This window comes from Buteo buteo, chromosome Z (genome assembly GCF_964188355.1).
Source record: "Buteo buteo chromosome Z, bButBut1.hap1.1, whole genome shotgun sequence".
Lineage (NCBI taxonomy): Eukaryota > Metazoa > Chordata > Aves > Accipitriformes > Accipitridae > Buteo > Buteo buteo.
The window spans coordinates 69,025,903-69,043,152 of NC_134204.1; the positions used below are offsets into that span (position 1 = coordinate 69,025,903).

Here is a 17,250-nt window from a genome sequence, read left to right on the forward strand (position 1 = left end):
AAATCACTTCTACTGAAATTTTCAAAACTTTTATGCGAAGCAAGATTCCTACTTGCACGAGGTCAGGCTGATTCCATCGTAACTGGAACTTCTGCTAATGTTTCTGTTCTTAAAGATTATGTGTCAGGGTAGTAGAAAAGAAAGATTTGATATTATGGGCTTTTTGTTTTCAAATGCATACTATTCCTTTGTGCAGCAAAAGAACTGTGGAAGTGGATGTAAGTGACCAGTGGCTGCGGTTCACCACCTGTGTAACAATAGTGCGGTGGTCCAGATTTGCCTTGGCAGGGTGATGGCTCTGGGCCTATCTCAGCAACAGCTTTGTGAACTAGTGCCAAATTTGCACTGAATTTTTTTCTTTTTTCACATCAAATAAAAAATAGAAGTTATCTGGCATTAGAAATTTATCCTCTGTTTCACTTGAAAAACATTTGTTGCGAGTACTTTGTGTTAACAGTAAAATTACTTGTATTAGCCCAAGTTACAGATGAGAAACAGGTGCATTACTTTCTTGAAGCAAAACTCACAACTTTTTAGGGAAACAGTAATGGATGTCATTTATTTTAAAGGGATGTGGCATTTCTAGATATACTAATTGCTGCTGCCATTTCAAATACATGTTTTATTTCCTAGGCTTCAGTGTCTAATTTGCTTGGCTATTTTTTCTGTATTTAGAAGTTTTGTTCTGATGTCTTTTCACTGTACAATTATCTGCTTTGTTTTCTTGTTATACCTTGAGCTAGAATTAAGGTACTGCATGACCTTCTGCTACTATTCTGGGACTGTAGCTTTAGAAATTCCTTCCCCCCGCCCGCACCTGCTTGGGCTTATGGTATGTTTGGAGAATTTTTTGCTCTACTAGAAGGAATGGAAGGTTATTTTTGTCTCTGGTGGTGACACTTCAAGAATTCTTCATCAGTTTCCTGGCTTCTATTTCAATTTTGTCACCCTTCTCTCCAAAACAAGCACTCTGAAGAAGTACTGGCTTTTAGAATGTATGTAGTTAACATCCTAAATTATAGCAAACGAGTTACAAATAATGCAATGCAGATATTATAGAAAACAAATGTTTAACTGAAGTTTTACAGACTTAGGGGGGGAAAAGGAATCTTGTTGAAATTAAGATTTTAAGACGTTTAGAGATGTTAATGGGTGGTTAGCTTGTGTAACGTAACAGGCATCTCAAGACTCAGTAAAAGATCTATAAAAGCCTGTTAGAATTACTGCAGTTTCTCTGGCTGCCTTTCGGTATAAGTCCTACATGCTGCTTGAGAGAGGATTAGGCTTCTTAGTTTGGGTGTATTTGTTAAGTAGAGAAGTGTTTTACCCTATGGTTATGGCTTCTAGGTATTGCTAAATACTGCTGCCTAGGCTTCTCTGCAGTTAATTGCTTGAAGAAGCTGGGTATAACTTAACCAAACGATTGCTGCTGCTCTTCTGTAGAAAGAATATTCATGTTCTTCATAAGAAAACTGTATATTGGTTTTCTTACTTTTTTTCCATGATGCTAGATAAGCCATAAAATGTTTTTGCTGAGTTTTACATTGTATGACCAGTAGATAGGAAGAGGTTACTGAATGCAGTGTAAAGGAAAAAAGTGTCCTTCAGTAGAATGTGGACACCTGTGTTTTAGTGCATAAGAATCTGTTGTTGTTGTGGGGTTATTTTTTGTTTAAAAATTTTTGGGGGGATGGGGGGCAGGGGTGGCGAGAGGTTTGCAGTAAACTCTTTTTGTCAAGGAAGTAATTAAATATTTGAGGGAATTGGTATTGAGGTCCACTAACAAAGCAAAAACTTGCCACAATAATGGCTCTGCTTTTCATTTCTTCACAGATACCTTTGGCTGCCATTGCATTCATTTTTAAAACTAATCTGCCAAATATGACTGTTGGCATATTAGTAAGAAGAGTCAGGTTTTTAAATGTTGAGATTGGTTGAAAACCATTTTTCTAGAAAAACCTGTTAGTAGTCTTAACAGTACAGACAGGAAGTAATTTTCCTTGCATTAGTAGCTTATATTCTATTTTTGTTTTAATTTAAGCACAGTACATGGGAAAGGAGAAGTAAATTGAAATTGGAATAATAGAAGAACAATAAAAACAACCCATTATTACCCATTATTCCTTTTTATTCTAGTTTATTGAATGTTGCAGGCCAGCTTCACTTGTGACAGTAATAAGAAACTTGGTATCACATACTAGGGTCCTGGTACAGCCAAACACACCTCTGTTTTATTTACATGTTTATTCTGTAAAAGCTAATGTTATTTGGAGGTATTGGTAATGATAATTTTTCACTGGGGGACTTACCAGAGTTTTTGCTAACGAAGTATTTTATATACAGGTTTTCATAGGTTAAAAAGGGTTAATAAGCTGTATTTATGACCTTTTTCACTAGTAACTGGTAAAATATTTAGTTGTAAAATTACAGGTTTCCAGACCTTAAAAATATTTCTCATTATTTGATCTTTCCACCAAAAATAATTTGTTTATACAATTGATCTGTTTAAAAGGGAAAAAAATAATCTAGATTGTATTAAAGACTAAATGTCATTTATCTACAAAAAAGTAGAGTATCTAATATGAAAACATTGGTTTTTCTCTTTCTGGTATCTCTTATGCTTCAGTCCTGGTCCTAAGGGAGTATTTCTGAGTGTGGAAATGATAGAGGGTTGTTGCCTTTGTTTTTATTCATTTTATTACCTTATGGGAATTACGGGGATCAGTATTACTACAATCTTTCAAGTGCGGGAGTATTGAGAGAGGCAAAGGCACCTGCTTATGACCAAGGTGAAATAATAAAAATTATGAGAAAAACTGAGAAGTTGCCATTACCTTGATGGTTTTCCACAGATAATAAATTGGCATCTGTTCTATAATATTAGTACTGTTTGCTACTAAATGGCAATGTTGGATTTTTAAAATTTGAACACTTGCCTTTCACACTGGCAAAGTTTAATAGATCCCCATTGAATTAAAAACACTTAGAGAGTTTGAGAGAAACTGAGTATGGATGTGTAATAAAAATGTTTATGATACAAAAACTGGATTGTAATGAGATAAGATAGTGTTTAAATTACACGTCTCAAGAGCATGCATCCCAGAGATAATGAAATGCTACTTGTCTTAAGTACGATCATGGGAACATATAAATCTGCTATGACAAAGTGGTTGGATACAATTCAGGCACGAATGAAAGATCTGAATAGTTCTGCTTAGTGGAGATTGTTGTCAGACTAAATGGATTATATAGGGCTGCAGTGCCTGATGCATACCAAAACCAAGACTGAACAATAGTTTGTATGAGAAGCAAGTATTGCAAGTATTTCTCTTACAGAGTTTAAAACCATAGTTGCATCTTAAAACATATCTTTTAAACCGCATCATTTTTTGAGCTTTACATCAGCTGTCAGTCGTGCAAAGATGGGTAACACATCAATATAAAATTTCTTATCTATTTATAGAAAAAGTAGGTGATTATCTTCAGATTGATCTTATTTTTGATTATTGCAATAAAATATTAACCTAGATTGAAGTGAAATACTGCAACTGTAGGTGATACAAATGATTTTTCTTGGGAATTCCAGCATTTTCTGAAGTCCACAAACTGCTAATTAAAACTCTAAGCTAGTTATATATATAAATGCAGCAGGTACAGCACCAGGATTGAACGTTCATAGGAAAATCATGTGTTATTAAGTACCTGTGTGAGAACACTGGAAACATCATGTCCATATAGAGGATATTCCTTCAGCATAGTTCCGTTACTTGAAATCATTACGTTTAAGAATAAGATCAGCTGAAGACCGGCATTGGCATTTGATGTTCATTACATGTATATAGGAGCATAGTTGGAGAAGTAGAGATAGAAAGATCATAAAGATGCCAGATGCCACTGTTACTCCCCTATGAAAGTGAGATCAGCTGCATGTAGGCATGGTATTAATAGCATGTGCAGGAGAGTCTGCAGAATTCTCAGTGGGTCTGTTTTAACATGTGAACTTAACTTATTACTGTTGGAGAGCTTGTGAGGTTTTGTCCCTGTATGGTTTGAATCTGGATTGCTGCAGTTATACTTACTATTTCTTTTCTTGCCCTCTGTGGACATGGAGCATAAGCTATTTCCTTCCTCTTGTGATTTTTGGAGACTGTTAACTAGGTTTCCCTTTGGCCTTCTTTTCTCTAAAACTTACAACCTCAGTTTATTCAGTTTCTCTTATGAAGACTTTTTTCCCTTTTGCTGTTCCTGTCAGTAGACCTTCTCCAGCTATTCACACCTATACGTTTGTGGGTTTGCATTTTTTAATTTTTTTTTTTTTTTTTTCATAAGAAAGGACACTGTGTTTTAACTGCAGTAGAGTACTTTTTGAGGTGGCCTGTAATCTAATGTAAGCGCTGACCTGTTTGTTGATGCTGGTTGTGTTGCCCACATTATTCCACTGAAAAGGTCAACTATGAAATTAAATTTTTGAGGTTTTACTTATTCCTAATTTTATTTATTACTAATTTTCCTCTGGATGGCAAACCAGTGTCGTGGTTCATGTGTCGTGTCCGCCCCCCCCGGTCTTAATTAATGTGCCTCTTTTTTACCTAGTTTTCATGGTACTCACTTAGACTTGTGCTATACTTTTATAACCATCCTTAGTATCTTAGCAAGTCTCTGTTATATCTGTAGTCAGGTTTGCTTATAGTTCTTATCTTTCATATGGTTTATGACATCAGTGAGTGTTCAGGATTTGGCAAAAGTTCTCATTGCATTTCTTTTTCATCCTTTGCATTTTGTCCCTTTAATTTATACTTCTTTCTGCTGTGAAATAGTAACTTTTTTTTTTTTGGTCCTTTCGTGCTTATTCTTACTATTGCCCATCAATTCTGTGAGCAACTTTTGTTTTTAAAATTCTGTTGGCTTTGTTTGGAAAGCTTGTTGGAGAGTCTCTGCTAGTTTTTAGTAATGTAGAAATGGTTAGAAAAGAAAATTCCAAGCCATTTGATCCTTTATATGCCTCCATTTTATTCTTTTCCTCCTTAGTTATTACTTAGAGACCCACAGAGAAAAGAATAGATCTTGTTCTGTCTTGCAGGCTTCAGAGAAAGTAACTCCTTTTTTTTACCTGAGTGTATTTTTCAAGCAAGCACTTTTTCTATTAACGTGCAATACATATGAATTTAAAGTCCCTTTAGTTCCCACCAAACGTCACTTCTATCACTTAAATCATATTTTTATAATTATATTGCTTAATACTCACTTTACAGTTCTTCACAAACCTAAATTGTGCCTTACAGGCAACCAAGCCATGTTCATTATCAGGCCCTTTCAGGTAACATCACCTAAAAACTGTTGTAAACTGTTACAGCTGTAATATTTCCAAAAGGAAAAATTAAGCTGTGTTCTTCCTCCCCCACCCCAGTGACAGTTAAGAAGTCAGTGAAACGGTTGCCTTGGCTAGGGTAGAATGTTACAGAGCTGCACATCCTTTTTCCTTGTTACATATGTATGAGTGAATTGCATATACTCCTAACTTCATCAGAGATTCACTATAATATACTCTTTTGAGATTTTTACTTAAGGATTGAGATTCATGGCTTCAAAGTCTTAATCATAACAAATCTAAAGGAAGCTTTTGATAACTGGTGTTCATAGTGCGTGAATATGTGTGATGTAAAATAAATGAAGGATTTGCTTAGTTGATTGTCTTCACGGCTATTAAGTTAACATAGAGCAATTTTGTATTTGAAATTCTTTACCTGGTCCACTTCTTTAATGAGAAAAGTTGTTTGTGAAGTAGCATGCAAAACAAAGTAATAATAAAGCCTGCCAAGTCTGGTAATACACTAAAGTACAGTACCTAAATTAACAAGTTCTCATTGTCACTCAGTTAGGAGTCTATACCATTCTTTTGCAGTGTCTTTGAGAAAGGCCAAGGAGGAACAGATTGTTTAAGAGATTTTTTTCACGTGTAGCAACATAACGTTTCTTTTTTGTCCTGACTGACACAGACTTGAGAATTCCTTAAAAGTCAACCTCTGATCTGTAGGAAGAAAAGTACTTGTTTAGAAATTGAGCTTCTCAGTCTCCTCTTGAAATTTGGTGGCTTCAAAGAGTCTGCCATCAGCATGTCTGTTCTGACTGAAATGTAAGGTAAAATTAAAGTCCCCTTTAATTCTCTGAAGTTAGTTATGCTTCACATTAAGAAAGGTTTCTACAAATGCATGATCTAAAGACCTAGGACTATGATGTGGAATAAGATGTAACTCAACATAGTCTCCAACACTGACCAGCAACCACACTGCTCTTCACTCTCTTCTTTCCCTCACAGTTTAGCTTCTTGGGCTTACTGCTGTGCTCCTTTACCATGCCCAGCATCGTCATTTTCTTTGACATGTCTGCTGGTATTGGGCCACAGTCATGTTCAAGCATTTGCAGGCAAGGTTGAAATTTCAAATCTGGCAGGAAATGTTGATGTTCTGAACACTGGTTAGAAGAGATACAATTAAAGGAGGAACTTTTTTCACCAAATTGATCCTGATTCCAGGTTGTCGTAAACTAGTGGGCAAACTCATTTCTGGAGACATTTCGTAAACAAAGCTTTTTTGTGAGGCATGCAGGTTAGCTGTCTTGTCTACAGCTACTGCTGCCTCCAGCACAAACATCCCCCCGCATTTTGCATCTGCACTGCCAAAGCTACGTGTCTTGATGACAGACATGTTATATTTTGCCATATTTGAAGTCACAAATGCTGTTAAACTGTGTACTACTGTACGTTACAAGATAGCAAGAAAAACAAGACGACCATATTTCTGACTGTGGGCAGCTGCTGTGTGAAATTCTTCCATCATCATAATCAACTGTTTCTTCAGTAACTTGGAGTAGCTTATTCTGGTGTGGCTGCTCACGCTTGTGCTCCTAGCTTGTGCTTGTCCTTGTGCTTATCCTAACTCGGCCTTCTGCTCCTAACTTACCTTTGTGTTTCTGTTGGGTTTAATTTACCCACAGATACAAGTCTAGCTGGGCTACAGAATTGTGTTCCTGAATTTAAATAAAAGCAGCTTGAATTTAAAAGAAACAAACAAACAAAACACACTCCAAAAGATAAAGAGCTCACAGAAGAGTGTCTACAAGCATGGTGAGACTTACCCAATTCCTCTCTCAGCTTTTAGCAATTTGAAGGACTTGGGATCAGGGATATGTCTTGCTAAGAAGTTGCTTATCTACCTCCCAGTGCAGTGATCTAGTGTATGGCCTGAAATTTCTGTCTAGTCATTCTAAACAAGGCAGTCTGGACTGCCAGCTGACCTGGTACTGAGTTTTTGACTCCACCCTTGTTTTGCAGGGGAAATTTAGGCAGGGATAAAAAAGCAAAAATACATTTTCCTGGGTAGCATAGGACTGAGCAAAGAGCTTCTGCTGTGGCTCTGAGAAGAGTTTCAAAACTGGTGTATATCCTTTAATATTTCATGAGTTGTCATGAATACAAATATCAGTATTAATGCAATTGTCTCCTGTATTTTTAATAAGCCATACTATTTGTCTCAAATCACTCCTGTACTTAACAATGGAATAAATTATTGGTATTAAAAAAAATTAACATTGTTTGAATGTATTTTTATAGTAGGATTATATGCACTTACTCTTAGAAGTAAAGCTTTGTGAAGATGAAATCTAATTCCTACTCTTTTTACTTACATGCTGTAGTAAGCTTAAGCATACAAGTGAAAGCTGATATGGAAAAAAAGGTTGTACCATAGGATGTGGATCAGGTTTTCAAAAGAGCTTAGCAGGCAACAGCTCTATTTCAGAATTATGGTGAAATGGCTAATTTTTCACAATTGTTTCCTGTAAGTTTCCTTCAAAAACATTTGACTCTTGTAGTGTAAAACCTGACCTATAGCAGTATTTCAGAAGTAGTGTGTGATTAAATACACTGTATTACAGTGTTTACCCAAAGCAAGCTCATCAGAAGCATATTCTTGCTAAGTGGCTGTGAAAAGTGATAATGTTGATATATACTTGCCTTTTGAATGCCATATCAATTTGCTCAGTTAACAGATTCATTTTTATTTACCAGATGCAAATTCAGTCTTCTAGTGAACTTTGAATTTCTTTCACAGATCTAATTAAATGCAGCTGAAGGATGTACATAAAAACTGTTTTGGGGGACAAATTCTTAATGGTCATAGTATGTGAATAGAAAAAGTCTTACCACTATGTGTCAGCAGCAAACTAACAGGAAGCAAAGCCTTAAACCCCAGCAAATACAAAACCTGCAGTGGAGTTAACAGGAGGGACCTATATAGAAATACATACAACATTTTTTTCTAATTTGTTTTATACAAACTATATCCCTTTCTAAGCAAATCATTAGGTCTTTGTGTTTAGCTCATTCTTCCTGTGCTGTTCTAAGGAAGGGAGAACAAGCACATTTTATTGAATGGAAGACACATGTTTTAATAAAGCTACTAATGTGGACTGTGACTGTCAGTGTGAACCATAACCTAGAAAGTGTTGCACAGCATCTATTTTGGAGAACCTGTTCCTGTGAAAGAGCACTAAATAGCTCTCTGCATGTGACAGTGTCACTCTAGGATTAAGTCTGTTGATAGTAAATTCTTTGAAGATAGCAGCAACTCCTACCAGTTTGTAAAGTGTTATGAGTTCTTATAGCAGTGTATGCATAATCAGCCCTCAAATCCTAGGTTAATTTGTGGGACAAATATACAAAATTTTTTTGAAACACCCCCTGCCTTTGTTTTTGCAAATAAACTGTTGTAAACTAAAATGACTGGAATTCTTGGGTAAGTATGCATTGAAAACCATTTTTTTTCAACTGAATCATATTGCAAAGACTAATACTTCAGTTGTAAAGTTCATAATATGAACTTGTTGTTCTTCATAATCATTATGATTTTGGATTAGTTTTAAGAATTCATTATTTTATTATTTTTTTTAATCATCTAAGAGATGCCAATGATTTGAAAGCTCTGCTATCCCAGAATTATGATACTTTGCTTTTGATTTTATGTAGCATGATTCTTGGTTAAACTGTAGTGATGCCAATTTATTGTAATGTAAGTAAGTTTTATAAAGATAGTGGACAGAGAAATTTCCATGTACTTCTATTTGCCCCAGACTTATCTTACAGATTTCCTGTCTCTCTTTACACTTCTTTTACTGTTCATTTTGGAAGGAAAGATCATTACTCTTCTTCTAGTAAATAATGTTGACAGTAATGAACCACATAGTGTTGCATCAGTCTGGACTGTTTGCTTGGGGGGGAGTGAGGATGGTCAAATACTGGAATACTAGCTCTGGGCTTCCTGGTACACTGAATTCAGTTCCTCTTTCATTTTAGTTACTTCCCATATGGTCCTATATGAGTCTTAAGCACAGGGTTTCAATGTCTTAGGCACTGCAATTCTGCCTGAATCTGACACTGATAAAATTGTGTTTTCACATATATCCCCACAGAGTGATAATGGAGTGCATGGAGTGCACAGATTTGAAGTACACCTAGTATATATCAACTCAAACCCCATTGTTAACCATTTCTTTCTCCCCTAACCTCTTTCTTTCTTCCTTTCTTTCTTCCTTTCTTTCTTCCTTTCTTTCTTCCTTTCTTTCTTCCTTTCTTTCTTCCTTTCTTTCTTCCTTTCTTTCTTCCTTTCTTTCTTCCTTTCTTTCTTCCTTTCTTTCTTCCTTTCTTTCTTCCTTTCTTTCTTCCTTTCTTTCTTCCTTTCTTTCTTCCTTTCTTCCTTCCTTTCTTCCTTCCTTTCTTCCTTCCTTTCTTCCTTCCTTTCTTCCTTCCTTTCTTCCTTCCTTTCTTCCTTCCTTTCTTCCTTCCTTTCTTCCTTCCTTTCTTCCTTCCTTTCTTCCTTCCTTTCTTCCTTCCTTTCTTCCTTCCTTTCTTCCTTCCTTTCTTCCTTCCTTTCTTCCTTCCTTTCTTCCTTCCTTTCTTCCTTCCTTTCTTCCTTCCTTTCTTCCTTCCTTTCTTCCTTCCTTTCTTCCTTCCTTTCTTCCTTCCTTTCTTCCTTCCTTCCTTTTAAGGAAGATTCTTGCTTGATTTTTGGAGGAGTGGTACAGTTGCCCAGCCCAAAAACCTGTGGGGTCACAGTGGCATTAGGAATTTCTCTGTGTGAAGTTACATACCTACATCCTGTGTCTGTGTTGATGGTCTTGCACCTAGTGGGTTTTGATAGGTAACATGGAGAGTCCACTTTGTGTGCTGGCTATTGTTAACCTCATTCTGATACACCTTATTTTCTCTGATAAGCTGTACTGGCTTCCCTTTCCACTTCAGAGCACAAATAGTCACACGCTATTTCAACTACATACTGCTCTTCTCCTCCTACCACATCAGTTACTCTTTATAACCTCTGAGGTACTATGCAGAATTAATTTCTTATTCTTTGTCACATGCTTCAGACAGTCAGCCCTTGCTTTGTATTTCTTCCTGCTTTCTGTTTGAGGTGATTCTGAAAACTACATGATAATACTGCTGGAATTGATTCAAGACAAGAAGTGCAGTCTTTGTTACAAGGTTAGCTTTTTCTCAGATTCTCTCTTAACAGCCTACTTGACTAGGTGGGTTTTGAGGCTTCCAATACTACTTAAATGACAATGCCTTTCATAAATTTTTATAAACTAATTTACAGTGGTGTCCTGCAAAAAGTTCAGGAATTTCCGGGTATGTTAAGTGAACACTTAATAGTTATTCATCTAGTGCCATTACCAAATGTAGAAGCCAACAGGAAGGAAGAAGACAATGTACAAGTTTGGGGACTGTAACTGTAGAAGTAGTAATTAAAAAAAAAAAAAAAAAAGATAAATTGAGATGGTAAAATTTTCAAAAATGTCCTCTAGATGTGGACCATGAATTGCTGATGTTCTTTATATATACAAGATTCAAAATGGGATGATTGTAGTATTTCTGTGCCAAGTGCTTGAATGAATTTTGCTAGAATACGTATGTTGAGCTTTGGTAAACAATTCAAAACATCTTTGGTTCAAATAGATGTTAGAGACTTAATGATTAAAGCATCAGAAAATATTCCTGATATAATGCTTTATCCAGCTTTCATTGATTACTTTTGTGTGTGTTTCCCCCCCCCCCCCTTCCCCCCTTTAGTACCTGAGGGAGAATCAACAACTTATGAGCTGTGGAAAGAGAAAGTAGTAGCTGAGTGATGGACTATTTTTGAAACTTAAGTAAAATTTGGAGAAGAAGAGTGGGAGTTAGTAACTTGGAACATCTGGAAGTATGTAATGAAAACTTATAACAATTATTGTCATTTTGTGTGTCTGTGCATCGAAGGTATCCTGAATTAGCAACTGTGTGCAGAAATCCCAATACTCTAATTTTGTATCCTGGAGCTGAAGCAACCAATTTGGAAGAAGTTGCTGTGATGTATTCTAGTCCATCCGTTATGATCATCATTGATGGAACATGGAGTCAGGCTAAAGATATATTTTACAAAAATTCTCTCTTCCGGCTTCCCAAGCAGGTGAGTTATAATATGTAGAATAAAAATCTCTAAGTGTTTCGAATAGATGCTTGCCTTCTGACCAGTCAGAATGGAGTATTTTTGTGAGGGTGAAAATCATGGAAATCTTTTTTCCTTCTCAGCTGTAAACAGCTGACAAGATAAGGAAAACTTGAACAATTAAATAAAACAACCTATAAGACTGTGAGAAAGATGGCTGTAAATATTGGGGGGTTTCTGCTCAGTCACTTGAAATTTGTCTTTGTTTGTTTTGAGTTAATGCATCTAACTTAATAGTGGATCATTGTTTTGCAAAATTGAAAACTGCTTTGTGTAGAAAATTTTTGCCTGTTGCCTAAGATGTTATAACATATCCAATGAAATAAGCATTTTTCCCCCCCTGCATGAGTATGTTGCATTACAGTAATAGGAAAGCTGAAGGTAGAATTTTGTAGCCTCTTACAAAAGTGTCACACTCTTTCCTGCATATTTGATCTTCACCATATTAAAAACTTTCTGACTTTTGGCAAATGTTTCTTAGAATTTAAGCAGAACAAATTCTGGCCTCATGTGGTTTGGGGATTTTGTTGGGTTTTTTGGTTGTTTTTTCTTCTTTTTTTTCCCTGGGAACATCAACATCCACCCACCTGAACTGCCAATAAGACTTAAGCTGTGGTTATAAAATTTTTACAACTGTCCCTACCCTAATGAAAATACCCTAGATTGTAATAGAATGTTAATAACATTAATGGACATAGGTTCCTGTTGCTGCATTGTGAATGCTATGACACCACTTTTCAAGGAATTTTTTAGTGGATAATTGAGTGTGGCTTTGGCACAGGAGTCCTGAGTATAAGTTTTGAAGGTAAAACTTAATCTAATGTGACTCAGTTCCTGTTATTGAGTAAGTTTTTTCTCCTCTTATTAGATTGAACTTATTTATATTTATGTCATGTAAACACACCAGGAGGTGTTTCTTTATGTACTACAATTGTGTGTCTGAGGTAAATGCTCAAATTACAGATTTTCTAGGAAGGGCTTTAATTTGGCACACTGCAGTTTTGTACCTGCATTGTGCATCATTCATAAACAACTTCTTCTAAATCCAGAAGCTGGAAAAGGTTACTGGTTGGATTTTTTATAAGTCTTTGAAAGGAAATGTAACTTTTTGGTTTTGTAGTTTTGTCATATGCTTGTCAATGGAGCATGGAAAAACTGGTCAAACCATTACATTACTTCTGTGGCTGGAACTTGTGTGCAATACCATAAGTTTGAATTCGTTTGAAAGTCAAATTGCTGTCTAAAGTTTAGCGCTGCCATTGCTTTAGGTTTTATCTTGTGTTGATTCTTACAGTGAGATCTTGATTTTGCTCCTGACTAGTTCCCCCAGGGTCATACTGGTAGGGAGCTAGGGTGTGGCAAAGCACACAGCTGCTGGAGGGGTGAAGGGCCTCTGGCCCTTTTGAAAGGAAAGATGTGCACCTCCTCGAACTGTCAAATACAATGAATACAGCTCTTCTGTAAGTAGCTGTCTTAACTACAATCTTCATTCCAGTTTATAACTAGTTTGCAGTTCCTCCTTTATTGTGGTGTTTTGAAACTTCTGGGACTGCAGACTTTTGGTGTGATTTCACAAATGTGTAAGTGTTCTGAAATATTTGTTTCCATCAGCTAGGTTGATTTGGCTGTCCAAAATCACATATAGGAGCAGTTTTGCTACAGATCAAAATGGGGCGGAATTTTGTCCTGATCACTCAGGTTCTTGTAGATGGCATGATGCTTGTAAGATATTTCTACCCATATATTGTTATAATAGTGTGTCTTAGAGGGAAATTTTTCAACATTTATAAAAAATAGTGCCCACTGGGTGGCATAAACAAGGATTTTGTTTCGTTTTCTAAAGTATTTCCATAAGACTAGTATTATTTGTCCAGGTGTAATTTGTTGACAAAGCTGCCATTTTCATTCAGGGACATTACTGAAAGTATATTGTAGAAAAAGTATTAATACCAACAGTTTTACTAACAGAAAAAATTCTCTTCATCCTTCGATTAACTTTTGATCAGTGAGAAGATGACTACCTCTTCAGGAGGGGAGAGGAGGTGGCAATTTGCAAACTTAAAAACCAAAGCCATATGACTATGATGTTAGAACAGTTTAAATGGAATACTGTTAGTCAACATGCTGCTAATTCAAGAAAAGAGTTACTGTAGGTCTTACAAGTAATTTGCTTTAAGGGATGAATTCTATTTTATATCAAATCTGGGAGCTGCTTTTAGGCTCTTACTATAGTATAGCAATTAGGTTATATTGGTGTAAGTGAAACAGAAGAGTAGATTCTAGGTTTTAGTCAAATTATTTTGGCCTTCAGAGGAAGATGGTAAAACAGATGGAATTTACATCTAGGAACTTACGGGATTCATTTCAGTGTGTTTCAATTTAACTGCAACTTTACGGACAGATTTTATGGAATTTATTTCACTGCAATCCATTTCAAATTCTGCAGTACATTTGTCATATGCTGAGGCACCTGACCATGGATACATGACTTGCCTTTAGGTGAGAAAGTGTTTCCATTCATAATCTCTTTAGTTGGGCCCTACCAAATTTGCCAGCAAAAGTAAAAAATCACAGATTCTGTAAATTGGCTATTCTCAATTGCAGAGTGTATTCCCCAGTTAGAAAAGGCAGAAGAAAACACTTTTTCTTAATCTATTCATTTGCGGGGAGGGGCAGAGAGAGGAAAAAAATCGGTTTTCATTCTTGTCTGTTCCTTTTAAAAGTTGCAAAGATAGTTTTAGCTTTGTTAGCCAAAGCCACTAATTATTTAATTATTCCTGTTCTTTTGCAGCTTTCTTTTTTCTTATTTATTTTGGTGTGGGGGGTTGTTTTGGGTTTTTTTTTGGCCTGAGAGAAACAGATTAATATTTTCAAAGATAAGATCCAATGGTTGCAGATAAACTCTAGCCCACTATTCTGCAACAGCCCATTTTTTATTCATTTGTACTGTGATTAGTGTCCCTTTCTTGAAAATTAACTTGGGGAGTAGTAGCTTTGGTGTTCTAGATGGCCTTCCTTTTCGCTTCCCTTTTCTTATGTACTTGCTGCTGACAGAATTTCCTCTCAATGGGTACATGTAAGACAGGTTATCTCTGCAAAACCTGGAAGAAACAGAAATGTATTGCATGTTTTTGAAAGGTGTTTTTTTTTGTCCAGTCATTTAAAAATTGACTTAAGTCAGTTACTTCTGGTGTGCCTAAATCAACTTTGTTCATGCCACCTTCCTCTATAAAGCTGAAACCTGATCATTGTTTCAGGTTTTTTTTATTGCTGACAGTTAGACTGTCTTGGACTGTGGATTTTGATTTTTTGGAAGATCAGTTATTTGAGCATATTCCCCGTGATTGCTGCTTTATGGCACTTAACTACTACCTCTGTCTGCCCATAGTCAGTGTTTTTGGCAGATCAGATCAGTAGGAGCATTATGATATGAAACAGTACTATGTCTAGATAATCCATTTTGTTATCTGTCTTTTCTTTTAGATAGCGTCATCTTCAATTTCTCTTTCATTATGGTGTTGAGAGTAGCTTCTGGGCTGTTACTCATCTTCGATTACTGCTATTTCATAATTATAATTGCTGTGTTAGAACCTATTTCTCATCCTATATTGTAAACTATAAAATTTGATTTTTCTCTATTCAGTTGGTAACATGTAAGCTAAATTTAGATTCTAATGACCTGTTGAAATAAAAACAGCTGAACCAGAAAGAAATCGACAGTATTTCTTTGTTTAGAAAAAAGCTAATATTTTGCTTATAGTTTTACTATGGTACCTGGATTTTTTGGTAATGATGTTTGTCTTGTTTCACTTTATTCCATATTAACACTTATTTTCCTCTGCTTCACTTTTGCACATTGCTGCTGAGAAAAATAGATCAGGAGCTAACCAGCTAGAGAAACAATGGTTGATTACAACAGATAACTCTTGAGAATAATCAGTGGAATTAAGTAACATGAGTTGAAGTCCTACTTCCATATGGGAAAGATGTTGGAAATAAAGTATTTTCCAGATACCTTCTTTAAACAACTTCATGTTGGAATTTTGTTCCCTGTGTTATAGTTCCATTTTGCCTGTGAACCATACTTTTATTTAAACAAGTATAAAGAAAATGGTCAGTCATGCATAAACCAGCAGAATTCATTGAGTAGTAAAATGAAAAGAGAGATAGTTGATCCAGTTTTGTCCAATAGTTGAGAAGGTCTTTAAGCTCAAAACTGCACTGTTCCAAAGAGCAAAATTTTATATATTCAGAATGTAAATGCAGGGACATAAAAAGAATCTGTATTACGTGTAGAACTAAAATACTTGTTTTAACCTGCCAAGCACAGTATTGAGTAAATAAGGTGCAGCAAGTGAATAATACTTCAGGATAAGTTCATCTCTTACTTAACCTTCTGTATTACAAACACATTAATTTGGTCACACTGATGTAACTAGAACATCACCTGAGGTGCCTGTCAGAAACACCTGACAGGAAGCATATCTATGAAAAAAATACACCCTGCTGACTTACTAGTCATCCAAATTCTGCCTCACCTGTTTCTGGTTGCAGCAAGCGTCTGAGAGGACAGAAGTGAAGTTACTAATCTGGTTTGTACTTTATCATTATGGAAGAACTCAATGTTAAAAACAAATTCCTTAAAATTCTTTTATTTTCAAAATGCAAATGGTTTCAAAATTTTGGTTTTTGTTAGAAGTACATAATGTTCTATGAGGCCTTTTGGGTTATCTGAGTGATTTGATCTTATGGCAAGAATGAAAGAATCCATGGGTGAAATTTTAGGGGTCATAAAAGATAATTATTCAGAGTGGAGATCCACAGAGACTCTGAAAATTACCAGGTCTCTAATACTCAGGCCTTGCCATATATTTGAGAATTTATCGTGTTCCTTTCAGGCTTTTTCTTATGTTTTATAGTTACCTTCTTCAGTTCTCCATGTGGGATCATGTCTTCATGCCTTGTCTTTTTTCTTTCACGTGGGACCCCCTGCAAAAAACTTATGGACCAGAATCATAGATTCATAGAACGGCCCAGGTTGGAACGGACTCCGAAAGATAACCTGGTCCACTGTTTTGTGGGAAGGGAAGCCTGTATGAGATTATCTAGCACCTTGCGTGGTCACATCTTGAAAACCTCCAGTGATGGGGACTCCACCATGTCCCTGGGGAGGTTGTTCTAGTGATTGTTCTCACTGTAAAAAAATTTCTTGAATTAGATGAAAACTATCCCAGTGCAACTTGTACCTGTTGCCCCTTGTCCTCCCCATGTGGCTCCTTGTGAAGAGAGAGCCTCTGTGCTCTTTGTAGCTGCCCTTCAAGTACTGGAATACTGTGTTGAGGTACCCCCTGAGCCTTCTTTTCTCCAGGGAGAAAAGACAAGAAGTATTGCTGTGCTAGACAAGATAATAGTCAAATATTGAAGATCATGCACCCTTCAAGTCTGAAGAGACTCCAGTGTTTAATTCCGTTTTGAGTGTTGACACTTCGAATCTTAAAATTATATCTGCCTCACACTTGAGAGGGTTATTTTCCTGAGTGTGCATACGTCCTTGAGATAGTTTTGAAGTAATAGGTTTAAACTAGTCTGTCTTATATAAATCTCAGTAGCAATCCTACCACAGCTGTGTGTGGTCACAGCATGTGCTGTATAAGCGTGGTTGTGATCCTGGTAAACAGTGGCTTAAGCCAATTCTGAATTGTACCTGAATTCA

General features: G+C 36.1%; 1 protein-coding gene across 6 annotated transcripts in view; it reads left to right on the top strand.

The window, feature by feature from the left end:
* The window catches only part of DTWD2 (DTW motif tRNA-uridine aminocarboxypropyltransferase 2), a 94,534-nt gene that overhangs the window by 43,316 nt on the left and 33,968 nt on the right, over positions 1–17,250 (top strand). For all 6 annotated transcript variants that reach the window (XM_075021682.1, XM_075021677.1, XM_075021678.1 and 3 more), the window contains one exon: positions 11,309–11,498. In XM_075021682.1, coding sequence (XP_074877783.1) covers positions 11,309–11,498 — 190 coding nt within the window. The remainder of the gene's footprint in view (positions 1–11,308; positions 11,499–17,250) is intronic.